Source organism: Patiria miniata, unplaced genomic scaffold (assembly GCF_015706575.1).
Source record: "Patiria miniata isolate m_02_andy unplaced genomic scaffold, ASM1570657v1 HiC_scaffold_1, whole genome shotgun sequence".
In the NCBI taxonomy this organism is placed as follows: domain Eukaryota; kingdom Metazoa; phylum Echinodermata; class Asteroidea; order Valvatida; family Asterinidae; genus Patiria; species Patiria miniata.
Window position 1 is genome coordinate 20,369,346 of NW_024037047.1, and position 24,990 is coordinate 20,394,335.

General features: G+C 41.4%; 2 protein-coding genes across 4 annotated transcripts in view; both read left to right on the forward strand.

Moving 5' to 3' along the window:
• LOC119725143 (CD63 antigen-like) overlaps positions 1–4,582 on the forward strand; it is a 32,158-nt gene extending 27,576 nt beyond the window's left edge. The window contains exons 8-9 of one of the 2 annotated variants that reach the window (XM_038196514.1): positions 1,606–1,674; positions 2,791–4,582. In XM_038196514.1, the coding sequence (XP_038052442.1) occupies positions 1,606–1,668 (63 nt within the window). In that variant the 3' untranslated portion in view covers positions 1,669–1,674; positions 2,791–4,582. The remainder of the gene's footprint in view (positions 1–1,605; positions 1,675–2,790) is intronic. The other variant, XM_038196506.1, reaches the window with a different exon arrangement.
• Positions 4,583–10,149: 5,567 nt separating this feature from the next.
• Positions 10,150–23,156, forward strand: LOC119725161 (protein arginine N-methyltransferase 1-like). 2 transcript variants are annotated; one of them, XM_038196524.1, is made up of 10 exons: positions 10,150–10,277; positions 11,867–12,061; positions 12,611–12,766; positions 14,492–14,555; positions 16,251–16,393; positions 17,229–17,316; positions 18,786–18,901; positions 20,245–20,395; positions 21,232–21,353; positions 22,847–23,156. In XM_038196524.1, the coding sequence occupies exons 1-10, from the start codon at positions 10,200–10,202 to the stop codon at positions 22,928–22,930; spliced, it is 1,197 nt and encodes a 398-aa protein (XP_038052452.1). In that variant the 5' UTR covers positions 10,150–10,199; the 3' UTR covers positions 22,931–23,156. The 2 variants fall into 2 exon arrangements, with proteins under 2 accessions (XP_038052452.1, XP_038052459.1); XM_038196531.1 differs by lacking the exon at positions 10,150–10,277 and adding an exon at positions 10,283–10,369.
• The last annotated feature ends 1,834 nt before the right edge of the window (positions 23,157–24,990 follow it).

A 24,990-nucleotide genomic window follows, 5' to 3' on the forward strand; every position in this document is an offset into this window, starting at 1 on the left:
AACCGGAGACTTTTTTGGCCTAATCTGTGGTGCGCACACGTGTATGATGATTTTACTAACGAACCGGGTAGACCCCTCTCATACTATTCAGCCATCTTCGTAGGAAAATTACAACTGAGTATTCAACGCAATCAGGTACGTGTGCGCGCAGTGTACAAACACTGTTGAGTGTTGCTCGAAACAGACCTATCTTTTGTTTTGTAAACTTTGGCGCCATTTTATATGGGCTGCCGCAATTAAGCGCATGGTTGGCAACACATTTTTTTCCAAAAAATTCCTCATAACACCCCCCAAAAAAGCATGTGTAGGAATTATGTTGTAGTCTTGTTGACAATGTTGTGTTTCCAATATTTGGGTCATCTGTAATAACTCTTCTTCATTTTTGCAGCGTTGGGCCTTCCATAGTTTTGCAACCCTTGGTTGGCAAAATGTGCAGTTTGCCAACCAAGTGTAGAAAGGTTTATGCAGCGCAGCCGATGCGCCATCATGCGCGTCACGAAAATTTCGGCTCCCGAAATGCTGATGCACGTGACGACTTGTCGGCAGTGACGTGATTTGGGAGAGATCTTTAAGCTTCTAGTTCTCTGGACTATTTCTCTGGACTATTTTTTGCTCACCTCGCACGTCCATTAGCTAAAAAGGCGGCTAAATGGGCCATTGCGCCTTAAAGTAACTGATCCGCTTGGATTATTGTACTTCGTTCTGTAGTTCAGTTTTTATTTAGTATTACTTGAAACAACAACTATACTAATCAGTCCTAAACTGAGAAAAGGATTTTTAAATCTCAAAAGCCGGTCAGAAAATGCAATTATTATTTCCGCCGACTTAACTCTGAAGAAGAATCCAAATACCAACTACACTTAAAAAAAACTCGAGTTTACTGCGCATGCGTCATGGGTGACCCAAGACTGTGGACAGTTCAGACGTTGGCGTTGGCGGCAGCAAACACAACGGTCCTTTTCAGAGTGTACATGCACAGTATGACGCAAACAATGGAAAAAGGACCGGTGTGTTTGCTGCCACCAACGTCTCACATTGGCATTTTTGTCAGCCAGTCCAGTTTTATAAGACGTCAGTGGTATATGAGCTAATCTTATATCGCCCCCACGAGGCACTTTGTCGTGAGAAAAAAATTCAAAGGTTACGCAATGAAACGACGTCACAGTTCAAAACACAAAACGTACGTAAAAGTAGTCTTAATTACATGTCGATGTACTATAGCGGTAAAAACTAGGACTTCATTGTGACATTCATTTTACGAGCGAGCTAGGCACGGGAGCTCTGGTCCACGGAAGGCTAAAAGAATCACGTGACATCGACAGGACGCCCAAAGTTGACGTCGAAGGTTGAAAGAAGCAAGCATACCTTACCAAATTCAACAAAAATGGCGCGTGTACGTGTACAGGCCTATTGTACAGGTGTTGTGATCAGTTCAAAAGCATCACTTGATCAAGAACTCTTCGTCAATTGAGTGACGATTGGTTCAGGTTTATAGGTCACTGAGAGTTTTGGCGACTTTGGGGACCGTCTTAATTCGCTTGCGGCTCACTATCCAGCTTATGGACACAGTAAAGTCTCATTGACTCTGTCTTTTGTTGGCCGCAGATCCTTGCAATGATTTTTGCATGCTGTGTCATCAGTGGCATCGAGCACGGAGAATACGCCTAAACCAAGGTCTGCGACTGGCCAGTTCCATTACCTTAGCAACCACAAACAACCAAACAAATGTTGGATTTTTCTTGTCAGTCCGCCATATTGCTATACATTTTTCGGTCTTTCCACCAACATACTCCACCGGCCGTTTTCATCAAAATAGCTGAAAATATCTCAGAACTAACCAACTGATGTCACTTTCGATCGTTGCTACATTGACTAATACCCTCGTTTATTGTTTACCATCCTCACATTGTTCGCCCCTATATACATTTTGTAACACTCCATCACGATGTCTTTAATTATATCTTCTATCCCACCTGCCAAAGTGGATTTTATTTCCCCTGAAATGAAATTAACGCTTTTGGCCGCGTTCTTTTCCATCATGTATCTACACCCGTCTGGGTTCTTTTTTGTCTTTCTTAAAATTGAGACTGTTATTACTTGGAACCATGTCATTTTGTGTGTTTGGAGCCATCAAATTAAATCACACTTATACCACTGGTTATTAAACAAATGTTAAATGTTACTTCACATAGAGATATTAAACACACACACGTACAGAAATGGGCCCAATGCATTAAAAGGCCGTACGGTTGAAGCAACAAACTTGCATTTCGCGGTTTTACGCGCTTTTCATAGAATTACATTCAGCTTTCATAGAATTACATGAATCAGTACAGTATACAAGGGAAAGGCGCGGTCTAGCCGGCCAACGAGAAGAGGGTAGACTGGTTCCTTGTCCAATTATATGTTATAGACGAACAAAGGTGTGGGTCGGGAACCACTGTAGAAGTAAAGCACTTCATTTCGCTGGTTCTCCTGCGCCTTACCCGTACGGTTGTTAACATAATACATGTAACTGCATACCAGGAAAGTGCCTTTCATTGGTTGTTGTGCTGTTTTTTGCTGTTGTTAATACTTATTCACGAATAACTGCATACCAAGGACTAGCCTTTCACCAAGGACATCGTGGCTTAACTTTCCGGCACCAGACAAAGCGGCGTAACCACCTGGCCTCACTCCCCACGCGTCTTGTCTCACGTACAATGTTCAATATGAAATTTAATTTAATATTTTTAAAACAAATTGTCAGTAAAGGGAGTTAATAATGTGTTGGTCTCACTTTTCTTTCAGATCCTTGCGATGATCTTCGCGTGTTGTGTCATCAGCGGCATCAGCAACGGCGAGTACGAGTAGATGGTGTTCACAAAACTCCCTTCACTCATCACGCTTGTATTTTAGCTTGATCTATACATTTTAAAAAAAAAGTGTTAACTCTCTGTAGTTTAAACAATCAAACAACTCCTCATAAAACCTTTGCTTAAAAAGTAATTTAAATAAATCACAAGTGCCAATCTTTCGAATTTTAAATTTTTCGTAGAAACCAAAGCCAGATATTTTTTTTCAAGAATATTTTTAAGTAGCACACGATGCGATGGTATTTCAAAACTATTCTGGAAAAAAAAATATTTTAGGATGAAGGTATATTTCTTGTTTTATCTGAAATCCAGAAAACTTTCTGGTTTTTTTTACTATAAACTAGAGTTTAGGCCTACTTTTTTCCTTGAAGGATATACTTATTAAGAATGGTTGATTGGTTGTCAGTGGTTTGTGTGCCTTTAGGTGGCATGTTTGGTGTGCTTACAAAATCCTTTTTCCCCTGCACTGTATATTAACAAAATACTGAAATTTACCAACTGTAGTTGAGCGTGGTAAAACAGTTCTTTTTTATGTCTATTGCGTGCCAATAACCAGTGTTTTAAACTGAAATACACCTTTAAATGAAATGCCAAAATGTTGGGCTAGTTGAAATACATGCAAGTCAAACCAGTAAAACAAAAGTTTGTACAAAATTTGTATATCTGCCAGGTTGTGGCTTACGCTCTTAAAAAAGACCCGGATCAGTCGACCCGGATCCGGGTCAAATGACCTGACCTTTTTTCGGGTCAAAATGACACTTTTCTGGTCTCATTTCCGGGCCATTAAACCCGGAACATTGTCATGATATTGACATTTAAAAAAAAAAATCATATTGAATATAAAACAATGTGTCAATTTTACTTGAAACAAAAATCGTCGTTTTAAGTTGACCCAAGATTGTCAGGTCAAATGGACCCAGATTCGGGTCGACTTCGATCCAGGACTTGTATGGCGTTGTTGCAAACCTATAGTTACACGTGCGTTTTAATTCATTTTGGGAAACAAATAATCGGTTTTTAATGACTGCATGTAATAAGCTGCTAAATAATAAGTACACATCTATAGGTTTTTGCTTGTAGTATTCGCCATTGATCGCTCTAATTATCCGATAAGGTTAACCGTGAAAGGAGATGACGTCACAATGTGTCATAAATTCAGGACACCCTGATCGGATCGAAACAGTAGTATATGAGTCTTGAAAAAAAATCCAAGAGTTGTTTTTGTGGGTCATATCCAATATGCCTCTGTCATAATTTTGGTGTCTGAAACTATTCATGCTGTATAATACAGACAAATTCACAAGAACATGTCACGTGCTAATTAACATTTAATAATGAAAATGTACATTTAATTGATTTTGGCTGTTCGTTTTGTTTTACCAACCTAGATTTGAATTATACTTTGACTTAGCTGAAATAGTCTCTCTTTTTTTTTGCTTTTGTTTGTTTTTGTGTTTTTTTTCATCTTTTGATCATGTTAAAAACAGTCATGTAATTATTATCATAATGCAATGTATCTTTAGTACGTCCGTCATGTAATTGTAGCTAGTTCCGTATAAACGTTTATTGCTTGCGGCGGTAAGTCCAATGTCTTATATGTAATAAATAATAATAATAATAATAATAATAAAGCCTTAGATGCTATACATATCTTAAGCGGCAAAACAGGCACCTTGACGTTGGTCATGAAATTGCGTGTTACTGAAACCATGCCCTTCCCTAACAATTGACCAATTAAATTGCTCGGTCGAGAATTGACGCAGGAATTTCACCACTGTCATTGGTGTATTGATACGTGACGTAAAGGCGGGTGCAATAAAGCTTCTGCGTTGTCCGGCTATGGTTCAACGTCAAGGTTCCAGTCCGCTACATTTTTTTCTAGTCTGCTTTTTTTCTCTCTGATATTTCTGTACTTTGTGATATAAAAATGGTGGATGAACCATGTTGTTTCAAAAAAAATTGCAATGGGACAACGTGATAAATGATGCCAGTTTTAATTAATAATCTTCTTTTTTCCCGATATCATAGATGGAAATAAGTATCTGAACTTATTACGAATCAGTAAATCTTTACCCCAAAAAATGTACATAATTTAAAGTAATATCATTTAGAATTAATTGTTTTGGAAAATGGTTCTAATTGTTATTTAATATTATCAGCTTCTCTGAGACTTATAACATGAAATATGAATGAATGATTAAACAGAATTGTTATTCAAGTCTCATATTGTCAAACTTTTGGATGTGTATAATGGTTGTCAGTGTGTCATGAGTGGTCAGTAAATGGCAGTGCACATGTTTATAATACGTCATGTATACAGGGTGAGTAAAAAAAAAGAAGGAAACCCAGATGACATTACCAATATTTTAATGACGTTCTTCATGTATAGCACTTTCAAAATCTAGGATATGAAAGCCCAATTAAAAATCTTTTAAACACAAACACCGTTTCAGGGTTCTGTCCACGGATCACAAAAAAAGGTAAGTATTCTTCCAGCAAAACGAAAACAATGTATGTGAATTGCTTTCGTTTTGCTGAAAGAAACTTTTTTTGATAAGCGGACAGAACCCTAAAACTGTGTTTGTGTTTAAAATTCCGTAATTCGATAAGTACATGGTTGATTTGAATGATTCTTGTACAAAAAGAAGTAGAACGACTATTAATTGGGTTTTCATACTCTAGATTTTGAAAGTGCTACATGCAGAACTTCATTTTTGGTCTTGACATTTGGGTTTCCTTTTATTTTTACTCACCCAGTACAGTGATAAATGGAAATGATTTTTTTTAACTTTCCATGTTTTTGGGCGTGTTCTTTTTCCTTTTTTCGGGAGTGGGGACAGCGGATATATTATATAGGGACGGCTGGAGGTTGATTCTCTTTTGTCTTCCAGGGAAATGCAGCATACTTTCATTTTTCAACCATAATTCGGTGTCAATACTTCGCCCAGTACTCCTTTCGCTGAAATAAGCGGGGGGGGGGGGGCGATTTGTAGACACGGCACAAGCATGACGTCTGATAGGCCTAAAGTTGGCCAAAGTGTGCGGATAGTATAACGCCCTTATACAAAACAGTACATGGGACAACCTTTTTCAAGCACTGTATTTGCCGAAATCATCGCCAGTATGTTGCCCAATCCATCATCACCTGTCTGTTTAGAACACAATAGGAGTGCACTCCGGTAAATAGGCCTAAACCCATCCGCCGAGCTCATGAATAAAAGTTATACCATCAAAATATTCTATATTAGACCGTTTAAATATGAGAGCCATCATAAAATTTGGGGAATTGAAGAGATATGGCAATGAACCTCTGGCCCCGACTTGGGCTTCCAATTCCGAACATTTTGGATGCAACTGGGCTCGAAAGTGGCGCTGTTTTGCCATGTTGTGGAGGGATCGTTTTCCAAGATAGCTATATTCCGCTTTGGGGAAAATAGGGGTCGTCTTCTTTGGGTGAGAATATCTCGAAAAGTTAATGGTCAACCCACCAAAAAATGAAAAGAAAATTAAAGATGACATATCGACATGTTGATCATCATTTTGTGTGCAGCTTAAATACCTGTGAGACTTCTGAGTATTTTTAAAAGAATTTTGAAGTATGGGCATTTAGCATTGGTGTCTATGGGAATTTAATACAGGGTTGCACCCGTCCCATAGGCGCCTTCTTCGCGCTACTACTGCTACTACGTCGTCTCAGGCCTAGGGGGCCGGCGCCGGGCGCGATGACAGACGCTCCACTCCTATCCTCCCTCCCCCTTATCAGTGTGTTCAGCTCATCTACATTAGCCGCGCCGCTGTCTTCTAGGAGCGTGTTGACCATGGGCGTCGCCAGGATTTTTTCTAGAGGGAGGCAAAACATACTTTTTTTTCTTCTTCTGTTTTTGCTTTTCGGGGGGGGGGGCAAGTGCCCCCTTGCCCCCCCCCCCCCCCCCCCGACGCCCATGGTGTTGATCCATAGAGTTTTGGGAGGAAGCCAAGATCATCCTTCCGTGCTTGGGCTCCCATGCGATGACTATAGGCTGGCAGGTAGCTCATGGTGGTGTTAACAGTGCCCGGCCGGCTAGTTGCAGTCTTCAATTGTAGTGGTAAGCATCGGGTAGGTCTCAATAGAGCTCGACGTTCATGTGCTGTTGCCAACTGTGTCAAGAGCCATCCGGAGCTTTCGTGTATAGCAACCACCTAGTGACTTAAGCAAGGTCTTGGGTAACGGTCCACGTACGTCTCGCATCCGTACGTGAGAATGGACTCTTAGCAGCTGTGAAGATCTTCCGAGCCCGGGTCAGGTTCGACTCAATAACCAGATCTTCTTCACGTCATTCATAGCCCACACCAGCGACTTGCGTACCTTTATATCCTTCTCCGAACTCATGATCATTCTTGACCCAGGTACTTGAAGTCTAAGACTTCGCGCTCACCACACTCTATTGTTTTGGCTGCCCTGTTGTTTTTTTTACACTTTCTTTTGAAAACAGGCTTCTTCATGACATCACGACCAGAAATTTCAATTCATCACATAAGAAGTGCTTCTCCAGTTGTAGTCACCTTATGTGTAGCGCAGTAGCACCCCACTTTCATAGAGCTCTTTGTTTTGCTGGGATATGTATGAGTGAAGCATGCATTCATTTATTGTTACTGAAAAACTAACAATTAAAAGATGCCCTCTAAGATGGCAGCTACGCATGAGGTCTATTCAAACAAGATTTTTAAAATGAATAACGCCACGTGGTGTCAAATTGTTTTGCGCCCCTCCCCCCCCCAGGCGCGGATCCAGGGTGGGCCGCGGGGGCACGTGCCCCCCGTCAAATTGAGTCCACAAAAAAATAAAATTAATAAAACAGGGGGAAAAGAGGGTGAGGTGAGAGAAATGGAGTGAAGGAGGAGGGCAACCTTCTAACAAAAATACCGGCCTGCAAACATTGTGTGGCCGTATGACACAGGGAACTCGAGAAGCTTCGAAATAAACCGCGATCCCACCGTACTTAACCCTGCATAGTATATCGGTTTATGAAATGCGATTCTGAGCGTATGTACCCGTACGAAAAACACGCACGTGTACGTGTGACGGCCGTTATAGTGTGCTCTTTGGACCACACTATTGGTCATGGGGGCCAGCATTTCTTCCACGCGCTTTCAAGGATCGAGTCCAAAACATGTCCGCTTCCGTATAAAATTTCCGTAGAAAATCTTATCTTGTTGATAAACTGAAAAATTAAACTTTATACAAAACATTAGAAAGCATCCTTGCAAAAGTTTACAAACTAAGTCTATACAATTCCGTTTCAAAAATAAAATGCACGAAAACATGCAGACGAAAGTGAAAAACGAAGAAACTTAAAACGCTTGTTAAAGCAAGAGTATATATTAAACCAATAAAAAAAAGAGGAAAAAGGGGCCAGGAATCGCCTCAGATTGCACCACAGAGCATCTAATTATCAAAAATTTCCCGGGGCCCTAAAGCGGGCCCCGCACCCCACGCCGAAATACATTCACGCCCGCATTATTAGTCCTCGGGGCAGATCTTCCTACAAACCTAAGCCTATCCAATTCTTTTTTCAAAAATAAATTGCAAGAAATTGATAATGCCGTCGAAAATACCTGGTTATCAAGTAAAGAACAGAAAAAATACAAGAGTACAATTTTAAACCAATGAACAAAAAATAAAGAAACACATGGTGTTACCGCAAACCGAAGCGATAATGAAAAAAAAAATCCTAACAATCTTTACAACATTTTACTGAAATGGGGCCAGAAATCGCTTTAAATTGCACCACAGAGCATCTATAGAATCAAAAATTTCCCGGGGCCCTTCAGTAGGCCCGCGCCCCGAACCCCACGCCGTAAGACACTGCTCCGCGAAGACGAAAATACATGGTTTGCACAAATTTTGAAGTACACGGTAGCTTAAAATTTGTAAAAACATTAATGTATATTTAAAAAAAATCCTCATAAGCTTAACAACTTTTGCTCAAATAATTCAGGGGGAAAGGGGCAAGGAGTTGCCTCAGATTACACCACAGAGCATCTAGAATCCAAAATTTCCCGGGGCCCTTAAGCGGGCCCCGGACCCCACGCCGTAAGGGCTTCGCGCTACGCGCTCGCATTAGTCCTCGGAGCAAATGCTCTAAAGGTGTGCCCCCCGTCTAAAGAAATCCTGGATCCGCGCCTGCCCCCCCCCCCCCCCCCCCCCATTCGGCGACGTACTCCAATGTGAATCTATGGAATGATAGCCAGCGAGAACTCAGACAAACGATTTTTTTTTTCATTGTGATGAAAACAAAAATAGGTTGGGCTAAAAAAAAAAATGTATTGAAATTCAGCTGTGCACTAAAGCTTGCACTCCAATGGACCGAGCTCTTTCTCAATAGTACAACCACCATGAAGCAGCTGCTTATTGGGTGTGTGCCCCGCGCACCTCCTACCCCTCCACCCCCCCCCCCCCGCCCCCGGAAGAATTTTAAACAATTATTCATAAATACCTCAGACAGTTTAGCTATTCCTATTGGTCGAGAGCCCGTCACGTGGCCGGTCTTAAACGGATGATAAAGACATGGCTAGCTGGTCTTAAACACTTTTCCAGTGTCACAATAAAATGTGGACTCCTAAAAATCCAGTGCCTCTTACCGTTTCATTGGTTGAACGTTCACAATCCTCACGTAGGCATGCGCAACACTACAAGCGAGTCAGAATTTTACAGTTCTAAATTCAAAACGCAACGCCCCAGGTGCGTTCTGCGTGACATCGCGCAGAACATGTTACGCGCGCGTCAATCTCTATAAAAGGGTTGTTTACATCTTACTCGCCAGCTAAACACTCCATTATTTTGCTAGAGGGATGTTTCAAAAAGCATGAAGTGAACTTGTTGAACAAAATCGGGATTTTTTGAACGAATTATTTGATTTTTTTTACGGATAAGGTATTTATGAATGAGTATGTGCTCGGTCGGTATTTATCACTATGTTTAATACCGCTTAGAGTCTGGGTGCTGATAATTACCCTCGCCTCCGGCTCGGGTAATTATCAGCACCCAGACTCTAAGCGGTATTAAACGAGTGATAAAAACCTCCGGAGCACACATTTATTCCCTTAATATAATAGGTGTTTGTTTTTGTTTACTGGGCGCCCATTAGATTGTGGGTCCCCCCCCCCTGCAAAATCGTACTACGGCATTACTATTTTCCTCCAACCATGGAGGAATAAGAACACTATTCCTCCATGCTCCAAACATGGAGGTAGAATTAGACCGCCATGCTCCAACAAATCTCAACTATCTAATGTACAAGCTACAAACATAAATTTATTTCGCCGTGGCCTTTGCGGCAGTGACCTATCGGAACGCAGCTTTTGATGACGTATGCACAAACGCATGGCAAAATCATACGAAGAAGAAAGGTTTTCTCATGCAGCATGTCCGAAACGATGGAGGTAATGTTTGAGTTTTTCTTTGGTTTGTATGCATGTTTGTCGAAGTTAATTTAGATGTTTGTGGGCCTGATCTTAGAACTGTGGGATCGTAGGTAACGTGGAGATGCAATTTTGTTTTTGTTTTTTTCTTAACTCTGTGAAGTTTTGTGGCTGAGTTTGGTTTGACAAGTTCTTCGCGTTTTGGGTGCATTTTGTCACGTGCGACACGTGTTGTGCATGCACACGCGCGCTGTGCATGCTGTGTGTGAAATGTCATTGTGTGCTGAAAAGTGCAGATCGCCGTATAATAAAAAGTGACTTTCAACTTCGACTTTTAAATAATTAGATGATGTAAGATGTATTCTGTAGGAACGAATGTGGCAACCTGATGATACTAGGCCTACTTCAGCATGTTCAGCGGTTGTGCATGTTGTGTACAAAGTAAGAGTCAAGAAAATCTAACTGAAGTATTTCCTAACAAAATTGGAAATGTTTCTCAGGGAAAAAAATGTTGCAACCTGACGCCACTTCCACGATCATGTACAAAGTCTATGGAGAGTCAAGAAAATTCTTTAAGTATTTCCTACCAAAATTGGAAATGTTTTTCAGTCCCAGATTCATGCCTTTTCATCATTTCTGCAAAGTGCAATGAATGACCTTCATTGAGATGATATGTGAAGAAAAACGTGGCGTCAGGTTGCAACTTTCTTTCCTTTCTCAGTGCCAGACTCATCATGTCTTAAGTCTTTTCATGTCTTTTGCAATGACTGACCTTCATTGACATGATTGAGATGATAGGCCTATATGAATAAAAGCAGCGTCCGGTTGCAACATTCTTTCCATTCTGTATTTAGCAAAAGAATGAAAATTAAACTACAGCCTTGACTTTATTAATTTAGGCCTACATGTAGGTCATGTACGTATGCTAGGCCTGTTATGTCTTTTCTTTTTCAAGAAATAAACAATCTTATTAATTTATGCGCCTATCAAATGTTTTGAAAACTGGAAGATTGGCTGGCTGCTGCGATTGACTACGTGGCTATGACTATCATCAGACAGGCCAATCACAGGACGCCTTGATTATCGACGGCGCCGAACCGATGTGCCCTGTGATTGGCCTGTCTGGTGATATATGATGTGAGTATGTGACCACCCTTTTGCTAGCTATGGAGTGGAAATCCCCCCCCCCCCCAACCGTGACTCTGTAGCTGGCTACGAGGTGGACAGATCGATTAGCTGGGTATTTGGCAATAAGCCTCTGTACCGATGATGTCACACTTTGTTTACATGTGTGCTTTCTTATGGGAGCCTAGTGGGAACGACGATTTCGTAGACAAGCGCACCAGTTAAGAAAGGGTGACATCATTAGTACAGAGACTTATTGTGCCAAGATTTCAGTTTTACATGCAACATCGCTGCGCACCAGGCTACACATTTTTAGTGACCAAAAATCTCGGAATAAATCTCTGCGTAGAAAAACCAGACTAAATCAAAAGTTGACTTTAAATTTTTCAAACATTCACCGGGAAAAAAAATGTGTTATTCTGATAACCTTTCTAAAATTTGTTTCTACATTTATTGGGTCTTTGTTTTACCCTCGTAAATTACAGACACAACAAGTATCCGATATGGCAACCGTCTCTATTCAGGCTCCTGCGTTGCCAGAACCCGCGCTGAAACCCCTGGTGAACGGGGGGACGGAAGAGGGGGGTGCTGAGGGACACACCGAAAAGAAAGCTAAGCTGGAGGATATGACGTCCAAAGATTACTACTTTGACTCCTATGCTCACTTCGGAATTCACGAGGTAGGCTGAAACAAAGAAACTGTTTCCTTTTTAACCCTAACTCCTGAGGCCTTTTTGCTAGGATGTAGCCTCAATCCTGCAAAATCCTCAAATTGGCCTCGTGGAAAAATAGCATAGCCTCAATCCTGCAAATTCCTCCATTTTTTTCTTGAATATGGTCCGTGGAGGGGTGACCACTGCCTGATTCCTGCAAAATCCTGCGGCCGTGGCTGCCAAAATGTTGAGGCTTGGTCAGTGACATCCTGGAGCAGTACAGAGTATTTCAAGCACAATCCAGGCCAATATTAAAGCATGACTGAGCAAAAACAACATAAGGTCCGGCCCAAGACCTTGACAAAGTGCATCCTACGAAATCAGTAACGCACTTTTGCCATGTAACCTCAAGCCTCCAAATTCCTCCACTTTGGCAAAGAGGATTTTGAAGGATTCAGGGCGGTTAGGGTTAAAAATGTTTAGTATAGTCTCTATTTGTGAAATCCACTTCGAAAGATGAATTCTGTTAATTCCGTTCTTAAATCCGTTACCATCTTTCGTGTCTTGACAATATAGGAAATGCTAAAAGACGAGGTGCGAACGTTGACCTACCGTAACGCCATGTGGCACAACAAGCACCTATTCAAGGGCAAGACGGTCCTTGACGTGGGTTGCGGTACGGGGATCCTGTGCATGTTTGCCGCCAAGGCAGGGGCGGCTCAAGTCATAGGGGTGAGTATGAAACCAAAATGTTCAGGGGAAAAAAAAGTTGCCAAACAAATATAAATAATAATAATAATGTGCTTATATAGCACTTTATACCCTAGGTTTCAAAGCGCTTCACAATTATTACCCCTGTTCATCAGGCCCTGAGACCAGTTTTTGCAGCAGCTCGAGATCAGTGCATTCTAGTCTCTACCATCACAGGTACCCATTCATACTCCCGAGTGGAGAGAGGCAATTATAGTAAAGTGTCTTGCCCAAGAACACAAGCACCACGTTCCCCGTCAGGGTTCGTACCTACGTACCTGGGCACGTCGAACACCATAACCATTGGACCACAGTGCTGACTTTTCCCCCTCCTGGACTGTTGCACTTCAAAAGTCTTAAAAGTTTTGCCAAAACACTTTTGCCAATGGAGTTTTGCCACTGCAATCATTTGAAGTAATCTGCTGTGGAGAATGGATAACATTTCAAAACCCTCCACGATGCGTTTTTTTTTTTTTTTTATCTCAGGGTGCATAAATTAATTACCCTAACACATTAGTAGTTCCTCAGGACTACCCTGCTAAATCCAACAGAATCCAACAGAATCCAACTGGAGTTTCCTGCTCAATCCACTGTGCCTTATTTTCAGTTGTCTGCTAAATCCAACGGAGTCCAACATGGCGTTATAATGCGGTTCAGTTGCCTGCTGAATCCAACATTTTGCATCAGGAATGTACACAAGGGGTTTACTGCTCAATCCAACAGGCTCCTTCGGGTATATGATATAGTTGGATCCTGTTGGATTCAGCAGGGTCAGGGTTAAGGGGTCCTTGCAGCCTATACTTGGGACAGATAGTAGAACTGTTTCTGGAGATCAAGCATTTGGGACTTTTAGCGTCCAACTCGGGGATTTGGAACAATGCCACAGTTGTATCCTGCTGCAGTACGCAACCACAGACTCTGAGACAGTTTGGCCTTGAGAATATCAACCTGTTACACCATGTTACATGGGCTGGCTTCTCACTTTGACAATGTTACATGTTGCTGCAGTGGGGGGGGGGGGGGGGTTTCTAGCCAAATTCTCCTGCACCCAATTTCAAGAAGCGCTGCGACACGTCGCAACTCGCAACGCGTCGTATAATACATTTCACAAAACATGGATGAGTTGAACGCGTCGTAAGTTCCTTGACAACGGCTTAAAACACGTCGCAAGTTATGATGTGTCTAGTGGTCATCACTAAATAAGAAGAGTACTTCTCTTAGCCAGTTTTATGGCATAAACATTACATAAACGAGATTAAAATACCAAGGCAATGTGTGTAAAGTTGTAAAGAGAAAAATCATTGAATAATTATGAATTAGCCTGGAATATTGCAGTTGAAATTTCAAAGTAGCTGTACAGTCCACTGAGAGCTTGTTTTCCTTTAAAACTGCATCACACGGCCGCCAGTTTGTTTTATGTTATGACTCTTTGTTGAATATCAGACGACTATTTACTGTACGCTGACTTAATACACAAAACAGTCACCGAGTTGCACTATAAATACACCGAGTTGTGCTTTAAATACACCTACGACGAGTCGCACTTACGACGTGTTTTGTGAAATGGATTGCAGGATGTGTCGCAGGGATACGACGCATCGCAGCGCTGCGATGCATCGTAACTTACGATGAGTTTAGTGATATTGTGTGCAGAGGGGTTGGGTACATTGCTAATTTTCAACTGTGATCTCTTTCTCTGTATTTCAGATTGAGTGCTCCAACATCATTGACCACGCAGAGAAGATCGTCAAAGCCAATAAGATGGACGATGGTAAGCTGCATTCAGAAAGTTGCGCGTGGTTATGGACTCTGTTTATGAACAATAGAGGGCGCTTTGTGAGCACTTTCGAAAGCCGAAGAGGGAGGGATACACCGCGTGCACGGAGTCGATACTTTCATTCAAAATTTGTTTGTGGAGATCCATGAATATCGGTGGGGGTAAGAGGGACCTTGCTACTCCAAAAACAGCATGCACGTTGTACCAGAGGTTTACATGCACTGAGGAAAAAGTACATGCACCTGTGCATGCGTGCACCGGTCTAAATTGAACACTGTCCAAAACGGACTCCGTTTACAACCTATACAGGGCGCTGTTGCGTAACTGGGGTGTGTTTAGGATACACACTTTGATTTTCACTGATCCTTGTATTCTTCCCCCTGCATTTGCCCAGATTTTCTTAGAAATGACATTTTTGCTCCAGATTTGTTGATCACAAGTTGTCCAGACTCGTGTGACAAACTGGTTGGATGAATTGTAATTGACTTTGGATTGCCTTGTGATGCAGTTTGTAATCTGATTTGTGATTGAATAGTTATTGACTTGGAATTGAGTCTGTGATTGACTTGTGATTTGTCTTTTGACCGACCTGTGATTTGACTCGTGATTGACTTCAATTTGACCTGTGACGACTTCAAATTCAAATCTATCAAATTCAAGTTTATTATCCACACTAAGAAGTATAGAAATTCAGCTTCCACTGGCATTTCTGAACAGTGACATTACATAAAACCACTAAATCAATATATAGTACAATATACACAGATCACTAACTCACTAAAAAATAAACCAATACAATGCAGTTAAAATTGAGAGGACCACGATACATTGCACAAACTATTTTTAAGTCAACATAACACACAATAATCAAAAGCCAACACCATACAAATGACATATTAAAACGAATTGACGGCTCTTAGACATTAATATCAATGATTACCCATTCACAGACTTATATTGAACAGGTGGATGGCATTGGGAGCAAACAAATTCCTAGTGCGACAACATAGCGTGTGGGACACACAGACCAATACCTGATCTGTTGAATAAAAAAGGTCATTGAATGGATGCTAGGGGTCCTGCTTTATTTTGTGTACTTGCAACATAGAGCTTTATTAATTACTAGAACTCTGACTCATGTACAAAATGATGCCTGCTGGGCGCATCCATGTTTGTGCACAAATCTATGGAAACCTTGATGTTTTGTACGGCTTTTGTACGGCTTTTGTACCACTATTTGCATATCTGCGTTTGTATTCCATACCGGTGCGTTACCGAAGCCGATACGCCCAAAACAGAAACGCACGATCAGCAAATGAGCGTGTCATTTTCCTTTACGCAAACAGTGCAACGCGTGCGCGTATCCACTGCAGATGATTAACCGTGACGTGTTTCTGTTAAACCCTCATGACGCACTTAAGTTGTTTGCGTACGTTCTGCTTGCGCGTTTCATTTAGAGTACTCTTTCAAAATTCAATCCATCTACCGGTTATTTCATTTTGTTCTACAAACACGTACATGAATTCAAAATGTCTGCGCCCAGGACGGCTTCAAAGTGCTTCCGTGCGCAAGAATGAGGAGTTAGCGCTCTAGTAATTTAATATAGCTCTATGACTTGCAATGACTTGTGATTGACTTGGCTGAAATTCTGACCGACTCCCTTGAATACCTTTCTCGTATCTCCACCAGTGATCACGTTAATCAAAGGCAAAGTGGAGGAGGTTACCCTGCCTGTCGAGAAGGTGGACATCATCATCAGCGAGTGGATGGGCTACTGCCTGTTCTACGAGTCGATGCTCAACACAGTACTGTACGCAAGGGACAAATGGCTGGTAAGCGGGGACTCTAGAGGGCGCTGTGCTGCCAGTTTAACTATCGACTCCATGCGGGAACAAGAGGGGGCACTTTTTTCTCCAATTTTTCAAGAGCCCAGTGGATGAGACGGGATGTACCACGTGTGCGTACTGCACATGTATAGCAGTGTTCTCCAACCTGTAAAAATAACCTGGTGCCCCACCATGCTTTCTGAGGCACCCGCCAAGCTTCAGAAGTTGCTGCCAAGCTTAAAAAATTGCCGCCATGCTTTAAAAAAAAATATAAAATAATAAACAAGACAAACAAGTGGTATATTATACCCTCCAGGGTATATTTTGGCCAGAAACTCTGCCAAAAGCAGTAACATGCAACATTTGTCAAAGTGACAAGCCTGCCCATTGTAGCAATCCATCAGGTCAAAAGTCTCAAGGCCAAACTGCCTCAGAGTCTGTGGTCACTGATGTATTAAAAAAAAAAATGATGCTGAGCCATTATTGTTCTTAACTGTTAAAGTTACTGTGTTAGAAATGGCCTAAAAGCTGTTATCCATACATAAATTACATGTTCATTTGCAAATAGCGCCCCCTAGCATATAGCGCCCCTCTCCGCATTTTGACTACGCAACGACCTTTAATTTTTCAAAGTTGGAGAACACTTGATACTGCAAACTACACATGACTTATTATTTTAGATATGCAAAAAGCCACAGTGTCTGTATGTGCGTCTGGCATGGACAGCACTTCTTTCTAATATTTCCAAAGATGTTTGATTGACTCCATTGCCTGAGAGTTTTAGACGAATCATTTTGTGGCATGTTTTTATGAAATCTATCTTTTTCTTTTAATTTCACAGAGCAGGGGAGGGTTAATATTCCCAGACAGGGCAACTCTACACATCACAGCTATCGAGGACAGACAGTACAAGGACGAAAAGATCAATTGTAAGTCGAAAGTGACTTTTGTAGTTAATTGTTTGGTTATTACTTGGCCAGGGTAGCCCTTTACAGACTTGTGCAAAGAAGCATTGCAGTTTTAGAGGTGGGAGGAAAACCACAAACTGAAAAAACATGAATCGGGTATGACCACATCCCTGTGGTATGATCATAGGGATGCCAGTTTTCTGGCTTCAGCTAGAATTCCGACTGTTTCATGTTTTGGAGAAAAGAAATCTCTAGCAATGTATGTTCAGGGTGAGTTTTAAAAAAAAACAAGACCCAAATGGCAGGACCAATTTTTTTGAATGAAGTTTTGCCTGTAGCACTTTCAAAATCTAGGATATGAAAGCCCAATCATTGAGCTTTCTTTTAGTACAAGAATCATTCCAATCACTCATGTACTTTTCAAGTGACAGAATTTTGAACACAAACACCGTTTTAAAGTTCTGTCCACGAATCACAAGGTAAATGTTCTTTCAGCAAAACAAAACAATTCACATGCATCCCTATTAGAATTGTTTGTGTTTTGCTGAAAGAACACCTACCTTTTTGTGATCCATGGACAGAACTTTAAAACGGTGTTTGTGTTCAAAATTCCGTAATTTGAAAAGTACATGAGTGATTTGAATGATTCTTGAACTAACAGAAGGCTTAATGATTGGGCTTTACCCCTTACTCCTGGGGCTCTTTTACTAGAAAGTATCCTGAAAGTTTCACTGACAGACTTGGCATGGCTAGTGCCAGCAATATTACTTGACCACAAACATTGCAAAAAATCCCGTTGAGATCCTGAATCCATCAAAGTCCCCCAACAGCTCAAAATAGAGGTATCCTGAATCCATCAAAATCCCCCAGTTTGTGCAATATGGAGGTATCCTGAATCTGCCGAAATCCAACGAAACAGGGGGGTGGATTTTGATGGATTCAGGGACGTTTATAGGGTTAATATGCTAGATTTTGAAAGTGCTACAGGCAAAACTTCATTCAAAAATTGGTCCTGCCAGTTTGGGTTTCATTAATTTTTGTACTCACCCTGTATTGTACTTTTTTTTGTCAACACGACGTGAGAATAAATGGTGTATTGCAATCTTGTCAATTTTTGTTCTGCCCTGGAGCAAAGGAAAAAAATGGCATCCAATGGAAAACCCAATCCTCATGTTTATCCAGGCAAGATTTGAACTCGTATCACAGAAGTTGAAGGCAAGAAAAGAACCAATACGCCAACCTTATTCCCATTATGTAATATTATGTTTTCCCGTTTACTTCAATTGTTGGCACTGTATTTTCAACGCTATCCACAGAATTGGGGCAAAAAAAGAAGAAAAATAGCTGATGTCCAGCTGATGTGGGTAGACTTGAACCCACAACTTTGAGTGAGTTGCAAATTGGACTGAAAATGCTCCTTTTTTCAGTATTGACATTTTTAACTTAAGTTTTGTTGAATTAAGTTTTGTTGAATTTTATTTTTCTTGTAGGGTGGGACAATGTGTACGGTTTTGACATGAGCTGTATCAGGGAAATTGCAATCAGCGAACCACTTGTTGATGTGGTGGATCCCAAGCAGAGGGTGACCAACACCTTCCTCATAAAGGTACCAATATACATGAAGAAATACTTGAACGATTTTGTAGTTGAATCAGCAAACCAATTGTGGATGTTTTAGTTCAATAAGTAAACCAATTGTGGATGTTGTGGATCCCAAGAAGAGGTTGACCAATACTTTCCTCATCAAGGTTCTAATATACCTGAGTAAATATGAACTATTAAAAAACTTGTAGTTGAATCAGCAAACCACTTGCGGATGTTGTAGTTGAATGAGCAAACCACTTGTGGATCCCAAGAAGAGGGTGACCAACACCTTCCTCGGAAAGGTAGCATAAATACTTGAACTAATAAACGAACTAATTGTGGATGAAGTAATTGAATCAGAGAAGAACCTGTGGATGTAGTGGATCGCAAGCTGAGAGTGACCAAACCTTTCCCCTGAAGACACCTATATAATTAGTTGAATACTTGAATTAATAAAAACTAGTAGTTGAATCAACAGACCACTTGTGGATGTATATGTAGTGGATCCTTATCAAAGAGTGCCGAATACCTTCCTCATCGAGGCACTATTATACCTGAATAGATAACTTGAAGGATTCAAAAAATTACATTTGAATCAGCAAAAACAGTTGTGGATGTTGTAGTTGAATCAGCGAATCACTTGTGGATGTAGTGGATCCCAACCAGCACATTCCTCATCAAGATACAATAAACCTGAATAAATACTTGAACGAATGGAAATTTGTTGTTGAATGCGCGAACTAACTGTGGATGAAGTAGTTGAATGAGAGAACCACATGTGGATGTTGTGGATCCTAAGCAGAGGGTGACCAAAAGCGTCCTCATCAAAAATTGCAAATTGAAGAAGTTGTAACTCCCGTCAAACCTCTTTAAACCTTGAGAAAAAACCTAGAGCTAAACTTCAAGTAGCCGCCTGTTTAATTTTGCATTCTTTACTTAACCCTAACTCCCTAGCACTTTCACTAGGAATTGGACCGAGTCCATCAAAATCCATCAATCACTGTGCGTCCAATACAAAACTGTACATGACATAATGGAATCCACCACTGATGCACTGGTTGACATTAATGGACTTGCTACACGTGGCTTTTATCACAATAGCAGTACAGGAAGCTAGGCGAAATCAACCGGATACCCCTAGCACTGCTTGGCCCAAGTCCATCATGCTCCATCAATATTTAGTCACGCCAGGCCTTCTGGACAAAAGTCCCCAAATCCACCAAAATGGGGGGATGGATTTTGATGGCGTTGGGGTGGTCAGGGTTAAACTTTGAAAAAACCTCAAGCTAAACTTCAAGTAACCGCTTGCTTAAACTCCCATTCTTTACTTAATCCTAATTTCTTTTCCGTATTTTTGCTGTCCAGGAAATTGACATGTACACAGTGACCATTGATGATCTGACGTTCACCTCCAATTTCTGCCTGGCCGTCCAGCGCAACGATTACATCCAAGCTCTGGTCACCTACTTCAACATCGACTTCAGCATGTGCCATAAACGAATCGGCTTCTCAACCTGTGAGTGCCTCCAGGTTTTTATTTTTCTTGACCAGGTTATCTGATACTTATGCCCTTTTTGCAGATAATCATGTAAAACTGATTTTATCATGTTTACATTGACAGTGAACCAGAACTTCTGTAAAGTAAAGCAATATCTGACGCATATTGCACAGAACATTCTAAACTTGAAACTTTGAATGAATATCTGTCATTCTATTTTTGGATGCGTGAAAGGTGATTCTGCAAATTGTTCTGGCATCCATACAGGTTTAATACTCATGCTTTCAGCTGGTCCACCATTCAGCTGGTCCAATTACGAAGAAAGAATACAGACCAATTAAAAATTGCTTCCAAGTTATTGATTGTACCTTAACATTTAGGCTTAGTCCCCTCTAATTGCCCTGGAAACAGACCGTCTTAAAGACCAGCAATAACGTCGTAGCTCTCTGCCAATTCTGCTCCAATTCTGTCTTTTCTAACTTGACATTAATATGGCTTTCAGCCGATTCCATCTCAGGCTGATTGTGAATTCATTGCAAATTTCCGATTGCAGCTTATTTTAAACCTCGGACATCCCTTACACCCATTCCACAATGACAATTACCCACCAAATAAGAAGCATTTCCCAATTGCTGATCACATCTTATTTTCAGCCCCTGACGTTCCCTATAACCACTGGAAACAGTCTTTTGCATTGCAAATTACTGACCAATTAAGAATGGTTTCCCAATTGCTGATCAGATCTTGTTTCAGCCCTGAATAGCCCTTACTTTGAAGCAAAATTTTTTTCATAATAACAATAACTGGCCAATTAAGAATTGCTTCCCAAGATCTGATTGTATCTTCTTTTTCAGCACCGGATGCCCCTTACACCCACTGGAAACAGACGGTCTTCTACATCGACGATTACATCACTGTGAAGCGGGGAGAGGCAATCAACGGTGTCCTGTCCATGAAGCCCAACGTGAAAAACAACGTGAGTACCGGACAGACTGGTACCATTCAAAAATGAACATTTCGTCATGTCCGTGCAACAAGGTTGTATCTCCTAAAATGGCGTGTGACGTCATGTACGTGAAACGTGAGTTTTAAATGTCAAAGGTTGTATCTTACTTTGAATAACCCAAATGTATGCACAAAGTCAAAGTTTGTCGCAATACGCGACATACGACCTTGTTGCCCGGAGCGTATTCGCGCGAGATATGACTTTGTTGCAGAATGGAGTTATAACCTTTTTGCGCTGACTCAACAAATTGTGAAGTTTATTTAAAAGTTAGTTGCAGTTGATAGGGGGTTGAACCTATGTTCATAGGAATGGAGTGCCAATCTCAAAGCGATCAGGCCAGACTCGAGTCCATGAAATGCTGCTGTGGGGGATCGCCACACCTCCTCCACAGCGAGTCTGTTACCTTCCCAGCATTGAATAATGCCGTTACCCATTTAACACCTGGGTTGAGAGGAGTAATTGAGGTAAAGCGCCTTACTCAAGGGCACAACACGCATGGCCATGGCTGGGCTCGAACCCACAATCTCACTATCATGAATCCTGTGCCCTACCGCTAGACAATTTAGACCCTATTAACCCTAACGTACCTAAATCCATCAAAATCCACCCCCTGTTTCGGGGGATTTCAGCGGATTCAGGATACCTCCATATTGAACAAACTGGGGGATTTTGATGGACTCAGGATTCGAAGCCTAGCGGAACTGGCGGATTTTGATGGATTCAGGATACCTCCATTTTGAGCTATTGGGGGACTTTCATGGATTCAGGATCTCAACAGTTTAACTCTTTTGCAATGTTTGTGGTCAAGTAAATACTGCTGGCACTAGCCCTGCCAAGTCTGTCACATACTGTACAAACATGTACACACATGTACTGGGTGGACTTGCATGGAGGGTCACGTGCTGGAGGAAAGATACAAATAATGCGCGAAAACGTGACGAACGCAAGGCCGTTTACACGCAAAGAACACCATGCGCATCGCTAATAATTATGTGTGCGCATCGCGTAAATACTCGGTGCGCATTTCTTGCTTCGCGCGTGTTGAGCTAGGTCACGTGCTGGAGGAAAGATACATTAAGCTCTATTACTTTACGTTAATTTGTTGCGCGTCTATGAGAGACAACCAAAATGGCGGAGATTTATCGCACAGTGACTGGGCGCCATGGTATCCTGAATCCGCCAGAATCCATCAAGACTTTTGCTGGTGGATTCTGGCGGATTCAGGATACCTCCAGAATCTACACTGGGGTATTCTGATGGATTCAGGATACCAGCATTTTTTGCATGACAAAACTGGTGGATTTTGGCGGATTCAGGATACTTTCTATTAAAAGAGCCCCAGGAGTTGGGGTTAAAATGTGTTCTTAGTGTAGAGTACAAGCCTGTGATCGTGGGTAAAAAAATAATAAAGATAGCGAGGCTGCCCTCCAAAACTAATATCCTGATTTTGTTTCCCCCAACAGCGAGACTTGGACTTCACAGTAGAGCTGGAGTTTGAAGGGGAGCTCTCACAGATGAAACAGACACTTCAGTACCACATGCGGTAGGACCGCCGTCACGATTGTGGGAGGGGCGGGGCACTTGTAATGTTATCTGTGTGGGGGGGGGGGCTCAGCTCAGGTGTAGTTTTTATAGGGACAGTCTGTTGCCTTTCAGTTGTGTCACGTCTCCGCGTTTGCCGCTTTGTGTCCTAAACTTTTAACAAGACCCACAGAGACTATAGCTTAAACATTAACCCAAGTCCTGTCGGTGTTTTTGGTAGGAACCTTTTCTAAAATCCATCATTTTCAACTTTTGTGGGGCTTCTGAATTCATGGAAAGTACCTTGTTGGCACGAAACACAACCGCCGTTTGCCAGCAAAGGAATGACGACACAATTCAGCCTATCGAGACTGTCATTAGCAGCAGACATACTCCTTAAATTATCAGTGTATTTTCTTAAAAAGTTGCCAAAAATTTGTTTGCCTTGCCAAATAGTTTTGGTCGCTCTAACACACCAGTTCCTCAAGAATTGTCCGTAGACTTCTGTACCGCGTCCCGTTTGTTGTTGTTTTTACGTCAAACCCTCCTTTGTGGACTCCGTTCTTCTACGTAAATTGTCGCAAATGTAGTTATGGAAACAGTAAGCAGTCTGGAAAGTTGCAGACCAGTTTATCTGCAATAGGCCCCTTGAATCGCGTTCTAGTTCCAGGATTCTGAAAAAAACTAGAATTTTCCTGCAATGAAGTTATTAGCATTGTTTAAAACCGATTCCAGTAAATCAGAGTTTAGAATCCAGTGACTATTACTTGTTGCAAATTGGCAAACGCAGATAAACTAGTCTGCAACGTATCCAGCGATTTATTGACGCTTGTCACAAATGTTTTTGGTCAGTAAAAATCCTGAGGTCGAAAGTAATCCGGTACAGGGTATGGCTTTTGCTCCTTTCTCTGTACTATTATTGAAACACTGGTTTACCAGACCAAGAGATGCGGAGCATTCGGACAAATTTTAGGTCATGGATCCGCCACGGCTAAATTTAAACATGAGCGAAAATGGGGCAGGATCCTGTGCGTTCTTGCTGAAATTGACGCATTGAATGAGTTGATTCATTTGCCTAGCATGCAATGGTGCAACCGATACCACACTAAGGCCAAAAAAAAAAAAAGTCGGTCTCTGGTCAGCGCGCGCGTCGATTTTAATCATGCGCGTCGATCTTTTTTTTCCCCAAAATGTTCCGCGGTAGCTCCAACAGCGCCCTCTATTTCCGCACCTCAATTTTTTTTTACCAAAGAGCACCAAGGAATGGGAAATTGCACCAAGGCAAATGATCGAAAGCACCAAGGCAAATTATGGAGGACACCAATGTACATGAGGACACCAAAAAAGCAAAATAGTACCCACCTTGTCTGTACAATCCAAGCTTGAAGAAAAAAAAAAAAAAGCCACGTGGCCGCGTCAATTCCGGAACTTTGGTCTGACCAGAGACCGAATATTTTTTGTTGTTGCCTAATTGCATAATATTATTGACACCATGCACTGTTGGACCTGAGTGAAGGTTTCATTGTTAAAATTCACAACAATAATAAAAGTACAAAGGTTTACTCACATAGGGCTGTCCACTGTATACCAAATACTTGAATATTCGATCGCCAACCGACTATTTGAATAGCTTTTTGCCAGTTTGAATATTAGAAAATAAAAAAACTACGCACTTACACACGCGATTGTGATGTTATTTCATCCTTGAGTTGCAGCGCTTCATTGTCAGGTGCCATTTTTTTTGTCTACGGTAATGTTTTTGTAGATGGCGGTTCATTGTCACATCCTTTTAACAGGTTAAAGCCCTTTTACAGTTATAAAATACAAATACAAAACACTCCAGCACCCCGTATTGATTGCCGCAGGCAAATTTAACCTGGCACGCTGTTCGTGCAAATTTTTACTGGCGCTGCACGCAGTTGCAGCTGGCAGTTCCGAATTTCGGAATATTTCAAATGAGTAATCAAATGTGACCTGTTCTGTCAAAAGCAGACGCTTCTGGGCAGAGGTTGAAATTGAGATAGGGCAAAAAAACGCTGTGGGGTGATTTTTTTTATCTTCAAATTTTTGAATATTTGTAATCCTG